The sequence below is a fragment of the Crassostrea angulata genome, chromosome 6, assembly GCF_025612915.1.
Source record: "Crassostrea angulata isolate pt1a10 chromosome 6, ASM2561291v2, whole genome shotgun sequence".
Taxonomy (NCBI): domain Eukaryota; kingdom Metazoa; phylum Mollusca; class Bivalvia; order Ostreida; family Ostreidae; genus Magallana; species Magallana angulata.
Window position 1 is genome coordinate 28,437,166 of NC_069116.1, and position 19,774 is coordinate 28,456,939.

Consider the following 19,774-nt stretch of genomic DNA (forward strand, 5'->3'; position numbering starts at 1 on the left):
ATATATATCAATAGGCAAGTCCACAGGGTTTGAAGTAAATGTAATAAAATTTTTATATCAAATAAAATGCTGAACTGAGTTCATGTTTAAATACAGCATTTACATGTTTCTTATGCATTAATGTTGTTATTTCGTTTTCTCTGCTCGCCTCATATATATATATATATATATATATATATATATATATATATATATATATATATATATATATATATATATATATATATATATATATATATATATATATATATATTTTTTTTTTTTGGGGGGGGGGGGGGAGGCTTTTATCCTCGTCCTAAGTTGATATCTATCACAACTTAATTTTAAATAGTAAAGATCACTTCGTTCAAATAAGACCAACTGGCAGTGGAAAACAAAGACCATCTTAATCGATGATAAGGAAACAATTGAATAGAGAAAAGGTTTCTTGTCCAACCTTAAACTAGTTGCTACTAATTTTACCTCTATACAGTAAAACTAGTTAACAAGTAGATATCATTACCATATTTGATATGGAGCCATTTAGCAATAAGTCTGAAAATACAAAAGTTGAAAGTTCACTTTTAAATTGTAACATTGCTTCATTTTATTTCGTATTTTTGGCATTTCGACAATTAATAAAATAATGTTTCAACGGTTTCTCTCTCTCTCTCTCTCTCTCTCTCTCTCTCTCTCTCTCTCATTGCTTTTATTTTATTTTACTGTTATGAAAAAACCGGGTCTTCTAGATAGAGTTTTAAATTCCTGCTTCCTCATGCATATTTCGTTACTTAGAAGACAGGATCATGTTGAGATCGCGGAAATTTATACATGTACTAACCAAGATATTGCATGCGTGAATTGATTACATTAACTACATGTATTGCACAGCAGTAAAGGTGTTTTTAAATAAGGAATAAGGAATCATTCTTTGAGTATTATGAGGTGATAATTTTGGTCGGGACGTGATCATGCCCCGACCGAAATTATCACCTCATATTATTCAAATAATGATTCCTTATTACTTATATTTATATAATTTTAAACCACCGTACGATTATATATTAAGTATAAATAAGCAAACCCCGCTGGCGCCTCAATTTGCCTTTATGAGTGATATAGTACAAAATCGATACGTAGTGTTATCAAAGGCAAAGACACTAGAAAATGTAAATATATACTTTTACTAACTTATATTAATGAGGTTACTTAAGTTACTATATTTACAGATGTTTAATCTTGAAGGTACGCAGGATTTATTTATTGAATTATTTATGTTAAGTTACATGTATTAACATTTATATTATATACAATTGCTAGAAAACAAATAAATTTGTGTTGATTTTAATAATATTTTTTTTTCTGACGGGGTTTAAGAAAACGCGTTTCCTGTCCTCTTTCGCAAAAGAAGGGGATCATTTAACGACCCCTTTTTAAATGTTTAAAGGAAAACTAGAAGAATTTTGGTTGATTTTTTTTTTATAATAATCATTTTAAGGTGGAATAACATATCATCACAGCATGGCTGACCTCTGATCGAAACGGCATTTCGTTTTATTAAAAGGATATTATAGACGGCAACATATTACTTACTCCATTACCGAGTGGATAAAGTCTCGGGCTTGTGGTCCGTATATAATGAGTTCGAATCCCGCAGGGACTTTTTTTGTTACTTACTGAATTGAATATTTTAGATATTATTTTATTCCCAAACTGCAAATATTTCGCTTATTTGATATACAATGTATGTAAAATGTATTTATCATTATATCTTTCATAATCAAATAATTTGCTGTTAATTTGAGTAATTTTTTCAGGTGTGTTATTCCACCTTACAAATTTGTAACTTTTGCTCCTGTTCTACTGGTATCACAAACTAATAAACTGAAGGCAAATGGATATTGAGCAGGAAGTAAGAACTGTTGAAGTTTCATTCAGGCCCAACTCTTAAAAAAATTCTTCCTCATTAATTAACATTGGTAAAACGGCTTTTCGCTTTATAAAATAGCTGAGACGTTACGCAACTTTTTGGATAAACTGAGTTAGAATAAACCTCGGATATCAAGGAAATCATTTTAGATATCGTAGATAAGATCATTGACAGAAAAGGTAGGGCGAACATTCTCTCTCTCTCTCTCTCTCTCTCTCTCTCTCTCTCTCTCTCTCTCTCTCTCTCTCTCATGATAGCTACAAAAGTTTACCCTCGAAAATTGAGAAAATACCGTCGATAATTAATTTCTTACATTCTTTCAGACATGAAGCAATACCAGGAAGTACTGTATGCTTTGTTTGCCGTGCCGTTTACGGCTGGGAATGGAATGCGGACCCCCGAGGGGTTACGTATCCACGACGGCAGTATCTCCACCGTCGCCATTGCCGTGTTCCTCGTCGCCATTGCCTGCGTCTCCATCTTTGTTTCCTCTTCGCCCATCCACACCGACCCGGACAACGCCATTCGATACGTTCTCATGACAATAGTCGCCGTCGGTATAGCCGCTCTTTCACTACTTTGGCACAAGTTCCGAAGACAGATACGCGAAAATGATAACACTGTGACCTATGCGACCAATGCAAAACCGACTGGTCTTAGACTGAAGTTTCTTTGGCTGTTTTGCATGGGGTTGATTGTTCGAACTGCGCTTAGTGTGGCTCGTAGGTTCCACAACATCAGCGTATCTCGTCATCTGGCTAGGTCATACGTCAGCATCTTTTGGAACATTTCACTTTTCGCATTTGCTTGTCTGCAGACGGCATTTATTAGTTACTTTCGCAACACTGAAATCGTAGGATCGCTTCGTGTTCACTATGGAATGATTTTCATTATAGTTGCAAACATTTCCATCTGGTTTGACTCCATATTGTTACAGGAAAAGCGTTTCGTACTTTTTCACAATGAAACAACGCAAAACAACGGGGTGGAATCCTTCAACTGCACCAAAGAACCTTCAGTCGTATGTCTTGCCGAAAACGCTTTTCCATTTGTATTGCCTATCGTGGCAGAGTTCTGCCTAGTGTCCATCGGATTTCTTTTCCGGATTTGGTCGACCGCAAGAAAAACCATGATCAGAACTTTTCTTATGAATCTTACCGACCCACGGGAAGAACTAACGCCTCTTATGAACCAAAGCGAATACGTTGAAATCGACCAGCAGACACAGTTTCCGTATGGATCTCGCCGTAAATCGGCCCTGTTGTATCTGAGCGCCGCTGTTGGAGCAGTGTTTGTGATCGTTCTTGTCATCATCGTGTTGGCAATTTTGACCGAAAAAGGCGAATTGAAACAACTAGATCTCTACAAGTCACTGAAAATCTATCGTCTGCTATACACCATTGTCATGATTGGTCTCGTGTTTTTGGGGTTCGGGCTTTTGTACGGCCAGTGTGTACCCATTAATAATTCCCGCCCAATTTCGGCTGGAGAAAACATCCTGTTATTCAGTTTGCTGGGAACTGTCATGTATCTACTGTTTAGAATGGTTGCCAGCATTCATTTTGAGTCCATTGGCTCTTTGAACATCGCGGATGACATTCTAAGCCTAATTCACATCTATTTCCAGACAGTGCTGATGCTGCAGTCCTACCGGTACCGTCGCTACAGACGACTAGAATTTCTGTCCATCAAGAATGTGTTCATGCTGCTATTTGTGATGAACCTTGGTCTCTGGTTCAACGACAGTTTTCTTCAGAACAGAACGCCCTTCATCAACACGGTCAACTACAAGATGTACAGTCAACAGACCTGGGACTTTGTCAACGGCACGCTATTTCCGGTTGTCGTTTTCTTCCAGTTCAATTGCTCAATGATTTTGTATGAGCTTCATCATAATTTCCGTTCTTTTGATGAAAGATAACGTCCATACGAAGACAATTAATAAAATTTATATCTAGATATGCATACTATATAAATTATTTGTTTGGACTTTATAGAGATATCCGACTTTTCCGGTGGTGGGTATTGAAAGTGGTATTTTTAATTTTAGATGTTATGGATCAGATTGTATACATATATGATGACAAAAAATTATGTATTTTCTATAAACTGGCATTTGCAGTGGAATGGACTTGTATGTTCGCTCATATATGATACATACGTTCACTACATATGTTTCCGTATAACGAAAGAAGTTGTTGGGTATATATACCATAGACATTTAACGGTATATACATACATGTGATTCGTGTCAATTTTTAAAAAAGAATTCAAGTTGATCTTTTCAATTTTAAAGTACTATCATGAGTACATTTGTACGTGTTACAAAGATTTTCTTCAATAAAATGAAAAAGATAAATTCTCATACATCGTTTCTTTTTGGTTTTTTTTGGTGGGGTTTTTTTTTTTTGAGAGAGAGAGAATGGACGTCAAATCATTTGCTGGCAGTCAATCTGTCTAAGCGTCATCTTTGTTTTCCTCTTTCTCGACAATTTACTGGACTCTTTTCAACCAAACTTCCTGCTTCTACGGTGATATTTTGTAGTAAAGATTATAGGTAAAGGAGAATTTGATGTGGTTTAAAGGCCTTTCTCTAGAATTAAAGATAGTCTCTCTTAAATGTACAACCCTTTGTGTACAGAAGATCGACAATAATGGGTCAACTGAGGGATGAGGATAAATGGAAGAAGAAAAAGAAGAACCATGGAAGCCTGTTACCATGTTTACCGATTTTAACGTTATATATTCCAAATTATATAAAAAGCTGCTGTCGGCGCATTATTTCCTCAGATTGATTTGCCTAGTATTTTACCATTTTATTTGCATTCAAATTATATAATATGAAAGTTATGAATCATGTTCAATGTCAATTTACAGCATAACAAATTGTTTTCATATGGCTTTCCTGAGGCGACGAAATATAAATTAGATCGGGCTCGATATTCAAAAAAACAATTGGAGACGCAATTTGACAAGTTGAGAAAATTCGTTTACAAACAAAAGTTCATGGATTTTAACAGACGACAATGACTTATTCAACAAAAAATGGCTGAGGGTAGAGGTGAATATATTTTTCACACTGTTATGTAATCATTAATTGCTATTTAATGCATATCTCGCTCTATAAAAAAACATACAAACTGGCAAAATATTGAGCATTCGTAGTAAAACCGTAAAAGTTTATGTTTCCAAATATCCATATTAATGGCTTCTGTCTTAATCAGACTGACCATGTTGACAATTGTTTCATTCACGATTTTGTGAACTTGGATTTAAAATGGCTGTAATCAGAGAAATACGTGATTTTGATTAATTTTTTAGATCAAATCCAAAAAGTTCCCCACAACGAAAGACTAGTGTTAAAGTTGGATACATGTATTCAGACATACACATGGGACTGTGGGCTTGCTTGCTGTTGTATGGTGCTAAGGTGAACAACTTTAAAAAGAAGAATGCATTTAACTGCATGATTACCTTGAAATGAATATAATCCACTCAAGACTTTTGAAAGAAAAACAAACTGAACATGAAGTGATTTAGAATAGTACAGTATGTGGAGTCTTGGTAAAATGGGTAGGCAAACCCGGGCCGGGGCAAAATAAAAGCCGGGGCAGATCGATATTTTTCAACTTTCTTTGTTAATGATAAACCAATCTTATTGAAATTTTCAAGATATGTTCCCAATCGATATAACTGTGTTCGCTGTAAATATTTCTGCACAACATTGTATATTAAGAAATTTATCGACTATTGTTGATTTTCAAGTTGGTAAAATGGGTAGGCAAACCCGGGTCGACATTTTTCGGTTTTGTGGACTTATTTAAGTAAAAACTGAACATTTCACGTTTAATTCCGGTAAAACATATGAAATACTGATAAGAAATAGGCTTTTGTTGAACGGAATATAATTATTCTTCGATTAATAACAGTTTTTAAGAAAAACCGTGTCACTAAAACCGGATCCGATCACCCGGGACAAACTTAAAAATTCCGAAATAGTTGCGTGTCTATGTTATCCCACGTGATTTTATTTATGTTAAGTTTTATAATGTTACTTTGTAATAAAGATCATAGATCATCATCATCATCATTTTATTTAGCAAATGAGAGTTTGAAATAGATTGTCTTGAGATAAATATGAATTATTCGAAAAATTAACACTTTTATAAAGTTCACTTCTGAGGTTGTTATATAGAGCACATTTTAGGAGAAAGTGGAATTCGTCTTCTATTTCGTCCAAGATACAGAATTTACACGTGCGCTCAGTGGCAGGTTCCCCCCGAAATCGTCCGGTCTCTATCCTCAGCGGTAATACCCCACACCGAAACTGTGCCATTGCTGACCTAATATGTTTAGGAATATTCATTGAAATATAATTTTCTAGGCAGAAATGTTCCTTTAAAAGTTTGTATGTTCTTAATTTAGGAGTGTTATGGATATCTATTTGCCATCTGAGTTCCTGATCTGACTGCTGTTTGCTGATAAAATAGGTTATGTGTAACACCAAACATTACTTACCTTTTCAATTTAATAAATTAGGCTCTAATGAGGATACCTCCTTGTGGTTAGAGCTGAGCAATGTCACAATATTTGTGAAAGCTAACATCCTCATAATATCGGAATTTTTAAGTTTGTCCCGGGTGATCGGATCCGGTTTTAGTGACCCGGTTTTTCTTAAAAACTGTTATTAATTGAAGAATTTTTACTTTCCGTTCAATAAATGACTATTTTTTATTAGTATATTATATGGTTTACCGGAATTAAACGTGGAATGTTCACTTTTTTCTTAAATAAGTCCAAAAAACCGTAAAATGTCGACCCGGGTTTGCCTACCCATTTTACCAACTTGAAAATCAATAATCGTCGATAAATTTCTTAATATACATTGTTTTGCAGAAATATTTACAGCGAATATACTTATACTAATTGTTGACATGTCCTGAAAATTTCAATGAGATTGGTTGAGTATTAACAAAGAAAATTGAAAAATATCGATCTGCCCCGGCTTTTATTTTGCCCCGGCCCGGGTTTGCCTACCCATTTTACCATTAAACGTGGAATGTTCACTTTTTTCTTAAATAAGTCCAAAAAACCGTAAAATGTCGACCCGGGTTTGCCTACCCATTTTACCAACTTGAAAATCAATAATCGTCGATAAATTTCTTAATATACATTGTTTTGCAGAAATATTTACAGCGAATATACTTATACTAATTGTTGACATGTCCTGAAAATTTCAATGAGATTGGTTGAGTATTAACAAAGAAAATTGAAAAATATCGATCTGCCCCGGCTTTTATTTTGCCCCGGCCCGGGTTTGCCTACCCATTTTACCAAGACTCCAGTATGTGACCATGTCATTATTTTTTTACAAGATAACATATGACAGGATTAGCTCATGATACAAATCGTAATGAACTGAATCAAAAGGAAAGTTTTATAAATTTCACTTTCTAGGTACTTGGGTAAAGACGATTCCTGTGTGTACACCAGTGATCTGGAGGAACTTCAATGTGGACAGAGGTATGATAGAACTTATGTATTTGTTTAGCAAGACCAAAGTAAACCATGTTACTGAAAAGTATCAGATTAGATAAATTACTGTAAATCCTCCCCAAAAAGAAAAGAGAGGTAATTTATGTAGCAATGCACTCAGGCCCCCCCCCCCCCCCCCCAAGGTAATATTTGTCGCAGCACATACATTTTTTTTAATAAAAAAAAAATGCAATTAATTTCTCAGCTACATGTATTTCCAGGCATTACTATGTATAGCAATAACTTCAAAGTGGCACTAGGCTGCTATCACTAAAAAAAATTCAGAGTACACGTTTGTTTTTTAACAAAAAAATTTGCAGTTACGCATGATAAGCATAATTTAATTTCCTTTTGACATTGATGTTCTTGGATTCAGTTCATACAACTTATTTTCAAAATTAAAGATCCGTTTCAGTTATGCCTTATTAATGCTTAAATATTTTTACTTTTTAGCATATGGACAATTGATTTGGGATACCTCCTTCTGAAATATAAAGTGAAAGTAGAGTTCACCACTGTCACACTTGGAGTTGATGATCAGTATGCCAAAAAGGTACTAGTAAACCAGAACAAGTTAAAAGCATGTGTAAAAGATGAGCATCTTTAACATGTATACACTATGAAAATGTTAAGCATACTGTATATCCGGTAATTTTCACGATAATCTATTTTTTGCATTTTCGCAATCTCTTTAAAATCTCGAATTATTGAGTAAATTTTTTGACTCGCATCCCCTCCCCTCCGGGATTTATACAGTATTTGGAGTCCCTATTTATTAATGCATGCAGATATGATAAAGTATTGGCAGCTGCATTGCAAACTTTAAGGTTCAATAGATCTAGGTGAAATGATAAAAATAGTATGAGTCCTAGACAGTTGTTCATTCCATTTCAGCCATTTTACATGCAAAACTTTGACAAAGATGCAGACAGGGTTGGCAGAAAGTTTGCTGAAGCCTCTCAGGCTGGACTGGAAGTCTCCAAAAGGTACAATATGTGTTCAGTCAGCACTTGTTTAAGAATGAATTTTTAATCAACGTGCAATAATTATGAAGCAAATGTTTGGTATCAAAATCAATATATATACCAGGTATATCTTTTATTTCAACAAATATATGTGCTAACTTTAAAATTTTCTTTTATGAAAATTGATATACACAAATGAATGATAAAAGTATCGTATTATGACAGAACAATACAGATAATTTGAGGTATTTTTTGACTATTTGATGTCATTATTTTTACCAGGTCACTAACTATGAGTGATATTGTTAATCACCTATCTGAAGGCAACCTGATGATTTGTCTGGTGGACTGGAGCTTGCTAGAGTGCATATGGTGTGACAGGGTGGTAAGTGGGTCACATTTATTGTTTAGTTATTAATTAATTATTTATTATTTCAGACTTAGGCCCAAGGACAATGATGCTGTACTCAATGTACGAGTTTAGGCGGCTGAATGGTAATCAACAGACTGAAAGCCTTGGTGTTTTATTTTGTCATTAGGTTATATGGCTACAGGGTTTTTATAAATTCCTAGATCTGTGGGAAATTATACATGTATATTACACTTTTTTTATTATCATTGGTATTAGCTTATACATAGTGACTGTGTTTGACTAAGTCTTGTACATTTAAAGGTGAACTTTGGTATATGTATTTGTATACCATGCAATATACATGTACAAATGTATATGAAAGTAGGTTGGGAGTCCATATACACCGTAACTCCACATATTTATGCTAATTTATACAAATCTTGAATATCTCAATTTTTTGTTTCTATTTCAGAAACAGCAGTGTCTAAATTGGTGTGGACATTGTTGCAAATCCTACCAAGGTACATCTATATGTATTGCAGCTTATTATAATTATTTAATGAAAATTTGACAAGGCTATGATGTGGAATTATAAACAGTCTATCGTTACATGTTGCAAATGATATAGATAAGCTTATAAGGGCATGACAAGACCCCATTCCTTCCTTTCAGTAATGTTTTCATTTTATGGAAATGTTTTTCTTGCTTTTAGGTCACTATGTGGTGTTTTTCTTGCTTTTAGGTCACTATGTGGTGGTTTGTGGTCATGATTTGAAAAAGAAGAAGATATTTTACAAGAATCCTTCCTATGATGAAGGTAAACATTTCTTATGTCAAAATAATTGTAAAGGTTCTGTGATCCCCATCCCACAAAATTTCAAAGTACAGTGCATTGTTATCATCCCAAGTCAAAAATGTTATTTATAATTCATTCATATAATATATATAATATAATAATTCATTATGTGTAAATTCAAATTCATGCTATGCAGGTGTATATCAAAATGAAAACATATTTGTCACATTGAGTTTTAATGGAATATAATGGAAGTTGAGATTTAATTAAGTTAAACTTTTGAACTGCCTATCGAAGAATAAACCCACATTCTTCAGACAAATGTCCTTCCTGAAACCACCTCTCCAAAATCACTACCAGTAATCTTAATATTTACATTAACTGATTAGAGACAGCAGATGGTCATCACACATTTTCTGTGCTATGGGCTAAAATATAAACAGACATTTAAGAGTTATCTAACATTATGAGGAGCAAATGCATATTATCTACATTGCCGTAGTTTCTAAATGATACATTTTAGGGTTTCATCAAGATATTTTTACTCATGTCTATTTTAAAGAATTCATACCATAAAATTGTGATTATACATCTATGTACACTTAAAAAGGGGCTATTATTGAGTAGTGGAATTAGATTGATGTGTATAGAGTTGATTGGATGGTGGTGATTTTACAGAGGTTTGCTGCTCCAGAATGGACCGGTTTGACAAAGCCCGCAAAAGTCATGGCACCGACGAAGATGTCCTCCTGATATATACACAGAGCGGGGAAAAATAGGCATGCCCAGCCTCTAGCTAGTCACTTTTACCTTTGGATATTTGAGTACAGATGCTTTTGTACCAGAGGTGTTCATTTTCACAGTTATGAGTACATGTACTTATTATATATATTTATATACATGTATTTGTCTTTTGAGTTGTGTTTTTTTTTCAAAACCAATTTCCAGGTTTTAATTGGAATTTTAATTTAGTCAGGGAAACATTTTTTTTTTCCAGTAGAATTCTATTCTAAGAGTCCTTCAGTCTTAATTGCATATAGTGCATTGATCAAATCTCATAAAAAAAAATTATATTGATATGTTGAATTGAGAACTGCTAAATGAAATTGAACACTTAAAGGCTAACAAGTTTACCGGTTTACACAAAACCACATAAACCTGTTACCATGCAAATATAGACGTTATATGATATATTATAAGGTTTCTAATAGTTCATACCAGTAGTGCTTAGATATATAAAACAGATTAGTAAGGTTTGGTATACTTACATACTGTGAACCAACTTTTATTCAGGTGCTAGAAAGTTAACAAGAATGATGTGGTGGCTAATATTTCTCATGGTGGACCAGTTTATGCCTTAATTTGTCTATACAATTTCAGACATCGATGTTTGTGAATAAAACTTGGATTACAGTATGTTTAAATTGTGTACATTCAATGTTCATGTAAAGGTGACCATTTAATGGCATTGATCCATTATACCTTATAAGGAAAAAAATTCTTCAGTCTGCTGATGGATTCGTTTACATGTAGTATTCTTTTCATTAAAACCATTGTTTAGATGTTGTAAACTGTTATCCATTTATATGTACATGTATAATTATTATGTATTTTTAATAATAATGAAAATGACTCTTGGAAATTGGTATGCAATTGATAGTTAAGGAACAAAGTCAAAATTGAAATGATCCTTGGGAAATGCCTCCAAATTAATTTGCAAGTACTTCTTCCATCAATAGCAAAGTGAAAAAAATTTTGAAACATTTGTATCAGGTAGTGGCAAATGTCAGCTTTATTTACAGTGTTCAGTTTTAAATACTTAACAAAATTGGGGATTGTAGATTCATTTTCAAATTCACTATGTAGCTAATATATTCATGGACCTTGCTTCAAAGTGTTTAGCAATCCATCGTGACACTATGTATTTTAAACATGCTTGCATCAATATATATCTTTAGATGCGGGATTTTATTGATTATGGTGCAAAACAAATAGTCATAATACATTTACTTCTATATTATTTTGATTCGAATATAGAATCTATTTTGTAATGTCTAGTAAACAATGTTTTCTTATTCAGCTACTGTAGACACAAGTGCCTAAAAAAAATTAATTTTAGCTGTATTTGCCAAAAATATTTCTGTTAGTTTCATCAGAAGCTTTTGGACAGTCTTGTCTCATTACACTGTATGAGGTTTCTGGCAAAGTTTTTTCTTACAGTTATCTGTGAATTACTGGTATTTCTGTAAATATCTTGACATTCTTTTCCTATGGTTTGTTGAATTAGAATTTTGAAATTGTACTAAAATATTTGTTACGGTACATTGACCCTAGGAAAATAGAGGCAAATCTGTCTGTGGGATAAATTATGATTATTAAATATTGAGTGGTTCAAAATTGAAGGTACGTAAAATAATCCCAAGGTACATAAAATAATCTATAGCAATTCTAAAAATGCACAAATATAACATTGTGTTCAATTATAATTATGTTTTTTGTTAAAATCCATATTGCTGTTCATATATTTATATTTTGATATACATTGTATTATTGAGGATTATTGAAGTTCTTTTATATATTGTGACAGTTTTGTCATTGCAGGCACCCCACCCTCTTTCTACCCTCCTCCCCCCATAAAAAAAAAAAGTAATTAGAGTCTATCACCCGTCTCATTTTCTTCCCTTAAGCTCAAATTTTAAAGTTTGGTTGTTAAGATTTTCACATTTAAGTGATACGTACATTGTACATGATGCATATATAATCAGTAAAAATGTGATTGATAAATATTAATGAAATATTGACATCTGAAGAAGAAAAAGATTAAGGTACCTCACTACACCCAGACTTATTCTTTTTAAGACACTACATCACAAGATGGCAATTTAAATGTTTTGTTAAATTGTTTATATCGTTTGGTTCGGTTGTATATCGCTGTAGCTCTTTGGTTAATGTAGTGGGCTTCTGAACAGCAGATCATGAGTTTGAATCCGCCTGGAGCTTTTGTTCATGTTAACTGAATTAAATTTTCGAATATGAAATTTTTTATCCAAAATTGCACATTTTTTGCCTATTTGACTAGAATACTTCTTATCCATTATGATATCTATCAAAATCAAGTAATTTTCTGCTGATTTGAGAAAATATTTCAAGGTGTAGTGAGCCACCTTAAGAATTGGTTTAATTTTTGTTAATTTGGTTTTCTTGGCCTCCTCTCTCTTTCTGTTGTTAACATAATGTAGTATCTTCAAACAGGGTATGTCTCGTTCTAAAATGTTTATTAAGAAACCTTAATTAGTATCAATTCTTCTGTATTCAATTATTCTAAGATGGTTTGTACGCCATCTGAGCTCAAGCTTTATATATGCACCAGCAATGGATTAGAGACATTTAACTGTCATAGGAAATGTATCCTTAAACCTTTTTTTATATTTCATCATTATTTACTGGTACATATTTATTAATTAAAGTGCTTGCTTTGCCAAAACTTCAAACAGATTAAGGAAAGGAAATTGCTTCTTCTTATGCAAGTTTGGTTGTGATGTTAAAAGAAATGAGATATATTTTTGTATATTCTGTTAAAACACATTGGTAATAAATTATTTGCTAAACTTCACTTCAGTGTTAGTTTATTTGGTAGCTTTTTTCTTAGTTTTGTCTATTAAGAGAAAATTTTGTGTAATTTACAGTCAAGCTTCGTATCTCAAACTAGATGGGACTGTTTAAAAATTTCGAGATATCCGAGTATTCGAGATATTGATGGTAAAATACTTAAAAAATAAGGGGTTGGGACTTAAAAATCACTTTGACATATCCATTGTATTCGAGATATCAGTGTTTGAAATATCGAAGTTTAACTCTATTAATTTTTCTTTTATCAGAAATAAAATCTGAAAGGTATTTGTTCAGAATAGTTTTGTGACCTTAACATTAGACCAAACAATTATGATATTATTAACTAAAATTTTCATGAAGAACATGGGTGAACAAGGCAGATAACATGCCAGTATTAGGATGGATAAGATATAGTTCAGGATACTGAAAATGAAAATATCAGCATAGCTGATAATTCCTTATTCTGTTCCAAACGTTGCATATTTAACTGAACATCGATTTTAACACTTAAATAATTAGTTCAGTACTTGGAGTATATTAATTTGAACTGGTTTGCATTCCAAAATATTCTAATAGTGTCATATCTTAGAACTTTAAAAGACCCCCCCCCCTAAAAAAAAAAATATGATGGTTAAGGAAAAAACTAGAAAAGTGCATGCACATTTGGCACGTATAAAAAACCTTGAAAAAATATATAATGCAAAACTACTGAATAAAAACCTTACTTTAAATTGCTTTGTGTGAATTTTGGGAATTGTTAACATTGTTGTAAATTTTACTGATTCTTTCCTATTCGATAAGGGTACACATATGATTAATTCTAGAAAAAACTGAAAATATTTTAAAAGTTAAAATTCAAGAGTTATTTCCCGTTGACCTCTTCTGACTACACAAACATGACAACGAAGAGAGTGGGTATTTTGGCCGAATTCAATTATGAAGACCTCGAGGTAAGAATTCAACTATATAACGTGTAACTGCAATCACATTTTCCTTCGCTTTTTATCATGCAGAAATCTATTGTGCAGCAGAATTACCCTATTACCGTTGTTAGACTTCATGGTCAAAGTATGCAGTGTACTTTCATTTTTGCCAGTTAGCATTTCTTAAGTTGCAGGACCCAGTGTGATATTGAATAAGAAACCATACAATATATAGAAACCATACAATATAATTGAAACAAAAACAATGATGTACACGTTCCAAGGGGGAAAAATCCATATTTTATTTTCCAGTTTCGATCTTGATAACTACGGTAGCTTAAAGGGACCACAATTGGATATAAAACTAGACACGATCTCGTTGCGAGCAACGAGTGGGTCTTCCGTCCGATTTTTGAATAGATTAGATTAAACTTATCACTTCAAAGATAAAATCGTAGATCTAAGCGAAAAATAGTAAAAAAAAAAAAAAATTGCGGCAATCGGGGCTTGAACTTGGGTCACCTGGGACATGTCCACGACTCTATCGACTGAGCTACTCAGACTCTCGCTTCAAAACTTTGACGCTTAATTTCTCTAGAATGCCTGAATTACTTGAAAGCACCTTGTTGCGAGCAACAAGTGGGTCTTTCGTTTGATTTTGAATTGATAGGGTTCAATTAATCTGTTGACATTTGGTACGATTTACTCCTTTTAAACTAATTTTTCCACCTACACTGCGAAATGCAGATCTCAGAAAACGTCATTTTTAAACTTCAACATCTCTGCAATGTGTTGTCCGATTTTAAAACGGTTTTCAGTTTTGTATTCAGTACAAAAATGTCAACAAAACGCATATGCTTTTAAAATTCCAAAAATCGAAATATTAATATCACTTCCGGTGACGACCGGAAGTGACGGATGACCTGCTAATATTAAAATTTGATAAGTTTAAAACATATTCTGATGGAAAACAAATTGTAGATTATTTGATTTAAAAAAATTTTAAAACACAATTTTCCAAAAATGCTGTTTGAGCGGACCGGAAGTGACGGACGATCGTAGTTTTACCTGATCGGCCCTAGAAATTCAAAAATCTATCATTCCTGAAACTTTCAATTTTCTATCTTTAATCGTTTTTGCGAAAAAGGGAGGACAAGATCACTTTTTACAAAAAGAAAAACGAATATAACGGCCGACCGGAAGTGACGTCATCAACAAAAATGTAAATGATAAAAGACCTTGATATTTTGTATTATTCGTGAAATTTTCATAAAAATCCATTGAAGCATATTTGAGATATTTGAGTTTTAAGAAAAATGTTAAGAAAAAAAAGAATTATAATAGTGAAAAATAGAGAAAAAGAAACCTAACAAAAACAATAGGGTCTTCCGTTGGAAACGGAAGACCCTAATTATTACACTATACTACAACATTATTTTTGCAAATATGAATAAAGTACTGTTAGCAAGGTTTAAAAGAATTCAGCCAATTTCAAGAAAATCTTACTGATCTTGACTGATGATATAGTTATACGTATGCTATTTATTATAATATATACATTTTAAGGCATATAGTTTATTTTCACTGTACGATATATTTCTCCAATATTTCTTAAGTAAACCTACATGTATTGTAATTCACAGCGCTATAGAAAATTTTATAAAATGGTTGAAATGTAAATGATTTAGTTATTACCAGTTTATCATATTGGTCGAAATCTTCAGCAACCTGATGAAAATAAAAAAAATTCACGGCTAGAATACTCATTATGATATCCGACTTCAAATCCCATATACGAACACATGGCTATTTGTTTTATCGAATGTACTATGAACAATTTTCATCTTTGATAACACAGGTTATGCAATTATTTTCTGCAATAATACGCTACCTTCAAGAATCACTAAAGAAAGCATAAATGATTGTTTTATTTGAATGTTTGCAAACTCGCTTTAAATTGCTCATGAAAAACCTTGCTTGAATTGGAATTATACTATTGTTTAACGTACATTTAGCCCTTTTCAAAAATCACAATACTACATGTATACTTGTTACGAACGGTAATTCTATCCAAAGATCGTTTTACATTCGATTCACCATTTTCCTATTGCCTTTATTCACTTAACTAACTAGAACATAGTAAATTCCATACTTAGTCATTTTGATAGCTATGAAAATATTAATGTTTTAAATGTTTGAACAATTATTAAAAAAATAGAAATTGATGTTTACAGTTGTGGTATCCATATTATCGTCTGAGAGAGGAGGGGTTCGAGACCTTTACCATTGGTCCGGAGCAAGGCAAAACTTACAACTCAAAACACGGGTATCCATGCAAAGCGGAAGTGGGCATTGATGAAGTCAACCATGAGGTATTATTCATTAAAGACACCGCTTTTTCTTCTTCTAAAAATTGTAAACATTTTAATAATAACCAAGTTGTTTCCCTGGAGTTAAAGTATCACAATAGTACAAACAAAGCTAAGGTACATCATTACCTAATATTCCACTGCATTCCAAAGGTAATTACATGTATATGTAAAGTAGTTCATTGCATACGATATCAGCGACATTTTGTCATTCTTATATTATTATAACAGCCTATGAGAAAAAAGAATCCACCTATATTAAAAAAATAAGTAGGCCTACTATTTGTCCCCATCCTGATTTTCGTATGACTGTATTTGTGGTTGCAGGACCTGGCGGCCCTCATTATTCCGGGAGGATTCGCCCCCGACTACTGGAGAAGGGACAAACGGTTCCTTGACTTGGTGAAGAATATGTACCAGTCGGGTATGTACACACGTATAGCATTTAGAACAACTTAATGGCGGATAGATTTTGCATAGAAGCATCGGATAGAAATCCCTAATTAGATCAAAGGGTTTTTATCCTCCTGTCGTTTTTGATGATTTGAATTTACTGGATTGGTGTACCTGTAACTCAAAATCTTGATAAGGAAAAAAACCCACTAACCTAATCAATCTTCAAAATCCTATTCTGTTGGTGTGTGAAGGAGAAAGAAGTATCGTATCTAAGATTTTTTTTTACCAAGTTTCCGTATTGTTAACTATGTCTTATAAAATTTCAAGGGACAGGCAGTTTGTTCAACATTCATTTTTGTGTATGCGTAGATTAAGAATAATGTCTGTTCCAACAGAAAAAAACCACTCCACAATTTGCTACGTGCCTGGAGTTGAATTTTTAAAAATTTAGTAGTAGATTCTACAGCATAACTTTTTGTTTGGTTCACTTTTAAAACCTAACATACAGTTTTGCTCATGAAAAAAGGGTCTATACTAAATATTCTATCCACAACCTAAAATAAAAACCAAGAGAAACAAAACAGACATCATGATATCATTTTAATTGTCTGTGTAAAAAAAGAACCGTGACCGGAGACCACGTGCAAAAGGCAGATGAGTGAACTTTCATTGCAAATTTATACTGTACACGTATAGTACATGTACAGGTGAATTGATTTTCACAGAACGCTTTTTGAATTTTGTGCATGTACACGTGATATGTATATTACGATGTTTTATTTAAAGACTGAAAATTATTATTTTTGATATACGTCTTTGATATACGCATAAATAATGATTACGTTATCGACAGTATATTTTCAGTTTAAGTTTCGTCCCCTGTTATTTCTAGACACTGATGTCAAATCCCAGATAACGGGCAGATGATAAATTATTCAAATGTAGATATAATTTGAAAACAACAAGGAAATATCTGTCTATAATGTGTGTTTATTACAATTATTGCATATACGTATCATTATCACAGGTGCTTGAGGACAGGACCGACCACCCCCTCCAACCCCCCCCCCCCCCCACCCCAAGTATCTAGTCCCCTGGGACTTTACTCATTTTTTTAAGTTATCTTTTTATGACACATTAATAATCTAATGTATACAATCATTGTACAAAATTACTTACAATTGTATATTACATTGAGAAGGGATATGATTTTTTTTTTCAATATGTTTGTTTTAAGTAATTTCTCCTTTGAATCCATTCATTACTTTCCAAATGAAAGCTGAAAATAATAATACTAGTAAATAACAACACACTGTGTGGAATTAGCAACGACACGCTGCAGCTGTTTAATATTTGGTATATTAAATTTATAAATACATAATTATGACATAAAGCTGGATCACATGATTTATTCTTAACATTTAAACTTTTCGCTGTATGTGTCGTCCTAAACTGGTATTTAACACATATAGCCTTGCTAATGAACCGGTTCCTAAGAACCAAGTGACACAAACAGGTATTCGAATAAAAATCTTATATTTCCGGACAATTAATTCATTATTACACCAAGTAGAAATTGATTTCTGTCTAAATCGTCCCTCAAACGAAAGAAATCATATTTTGTGCAATGAATGTATAAAACAGATTTTAAATATGCCACAAAAGGATAATTTAAAGAAAAATGAGTAAAGTCCCGGAGGTCTAGATACTTGGGGTGGGGGATGGAGGGAGGGGGGGGGGGGGTCGGTCCTGTCCTCAAGCACCTCTGATCATTGTTTGTGAGAAGTTGCATTGATACAAGTTTAAACTAATGTTAACACATGCTTGAAATTTCAGTCTAGTACTTGTAGTAACTTTCAACACAATATTAAATCTTCATGCAGGTTTGAGCTGTAAATATATCTCAGCCAAATTTTGTGAATCTGCTTTAGTATGCATGCATTATCGGGTGAAATTTATTGTTCATGACTGTTTGTGGCTCCGCCCAGCAGTGCAGTGCATCTAGTAGTTGTCTGATATTCTGTGGGTAGATAAGATTAAGCCACGTACCCGTGAAGACAAACGTGAACTCGGGGTTACATGTATAAACGGTTAACAATTGGGTACACTAAAGCCATTCGGTGATTCGGAAACGTACTGTAATGGTGTTTTACTGTAAATCAAGAGGAGATCCGATACGGGTTCAAGTGAAGTTCAGTGCATATAGACTAACGTCCTTGCAGTGGTATTTGTTTTGTCTTCAGTGTAGATAGGCAAAAGTGGACGTTCCTTCACCTGTATTTATTGTCTCAGAGCAAATATCTGCGTTATTTTGCTTGACCTAAATGTAACACCTCTCTTCATTAATGAATTTATTGGTGTTGTTAATTATTTTTGTTCGGTCCAACAGCACAGCCATGCGTATATAAAATAATTTAATAAAATTAAGACATCGCTTAATAATAGCGTGGTTCCCGAAAAAAATTATCAATTTAAATATATGACAACTCCGATGGTCTGAAACTAACCAAACCATTTAGAAAATTATTTTAAAAAAATATTTTTGTTTTTATTTATTTGATTCCTTTTATGTCCCTTATTATGGCAGTGTATGTAAATTATACGTCAAATAAACTACTACTACTACTTATTCCTTTTTTATTTACAAATTAGCCAAATATTAAGTTTCCTTCCGGTTTTGTTGTTGTTTGAGCATATACGGTTTGACTTACTGTATAATATGATACATTTGGGGAACATGCATCAAATATAAAAGTTAATACATTCATGTCTTTTTCAATCGAGTTTTTATAATTGCATTTTCAATGCTTTTGAAATCTACTGTTGTACACTTTAAGAATTGCCTTGAAATATAGTTTGGTCAGTTTCTGTTTGGTCAGATGAGACGGTCTTAATATATCTTTGAAAAATGAAAAGT

The 19,774-nt window shown here is 32.9% G+C and overlaps 3 protein-coding genes across 3 annotated transcripts in view; all 3 read left to right on the plus strand.

The window, feature by feature from the left end:
* The first annotated feature begins 279 nt into the window (after positions 1–279).
* LOC128190876 (uncharacterized) lies at positions 280–4,268 on the plus strand. Its single transcript, XM_052863089.1, has 2 exons — positions 280–2,088; positions 2,233–4,268. Exon 2 carries the CDS (start codon positions 2,235–2,237, stop codon positions 3,828–3,830), a length of 1,596 nt encoding a protein of 531 aa, XP_052719049.1. The 5' UTR covers positions 280–2,088; positions 2,233–2,234; the 3' UTR covers positions 3,831–4,268.
* A 563-nt stretch (positions 4,269–4,831) lies between these two features.
* On the plus strand, positions 4,832–13,170 carry LOC128189321 (protein GUCD1-like). Its single transcript, XM_052860880.1, has 9 exons — positions 4,832–4,970; positions 5,231–5,339; positions 7,367–7,432; positions 7,898–7,997; positions 8,339–8,430; positions 8,692–8,794; positions 9,234–9,282; positions 9,504–9,578; positions 10,236–13,170. The coding sequence occupies exons 1-9, from the start codon at positions 4,955–4,957 to the stop codon at positions 10,334–10,336; spliced, it is 711 nt and encodes a 236-aa protein (XP_052716840.1). The 5' UTR covers positions 4,832–4,954; the 3' UTR covers positions 10,337–13,170.
* An 840-nt stretch (positions 13,171–14,010) lies between these two features.
* LOC128189339 (uncharacterized protein SAV1875-like) overlaps positions 14,011–19,774 on the plus strand; it is a 31,167-nt gene continuing 25,403 nt past the window's right edge. Inside the window, exons 1-3 of the mRNA XM_052860908.1 lie at positions 14,011–14,119; positions 16,327–16,464; positions 16,789–16,885. Coding sequence (XP_052716868.1) covers positions 14,066–14,119; positions 16,327–16,464; positions 16,789–16,885 — 289 coding nt within the window. The 5' untranslated portion in view covers positions 14,011–14,065. The remainder of the gene's footprint in view (positions 14,120–16,326; positions 16,465–16,788; positions 16,886–19,774) is intronic.

Bases quoted from the DNA above. Each gene is read 5' to 3' on its own strand.
- LOC128190876 (XM_052863089.1), top strand. From the start codon at position 2,235: ATGAAGCAATACCAGGAAGTACTGTATGCTTTGTTTGCCGTGCCGTTT.
- LOC128189321 (XM_052860880.1), top strand. The intron at 7,433-7,897 runs GTATGATAGAAC...TTTACTTTTTAG, and splicing joins GAACTTCAATGTGGACAGAG to CATATGGACAATTGATTTGG. The intron at 9,579-10,235 runs GTAAACATTTCT...GTGATTTTACAG, and splicing joins GAATCCTTCCTATGATGAAG to AGGTTTGCTGCTCCAGAATG.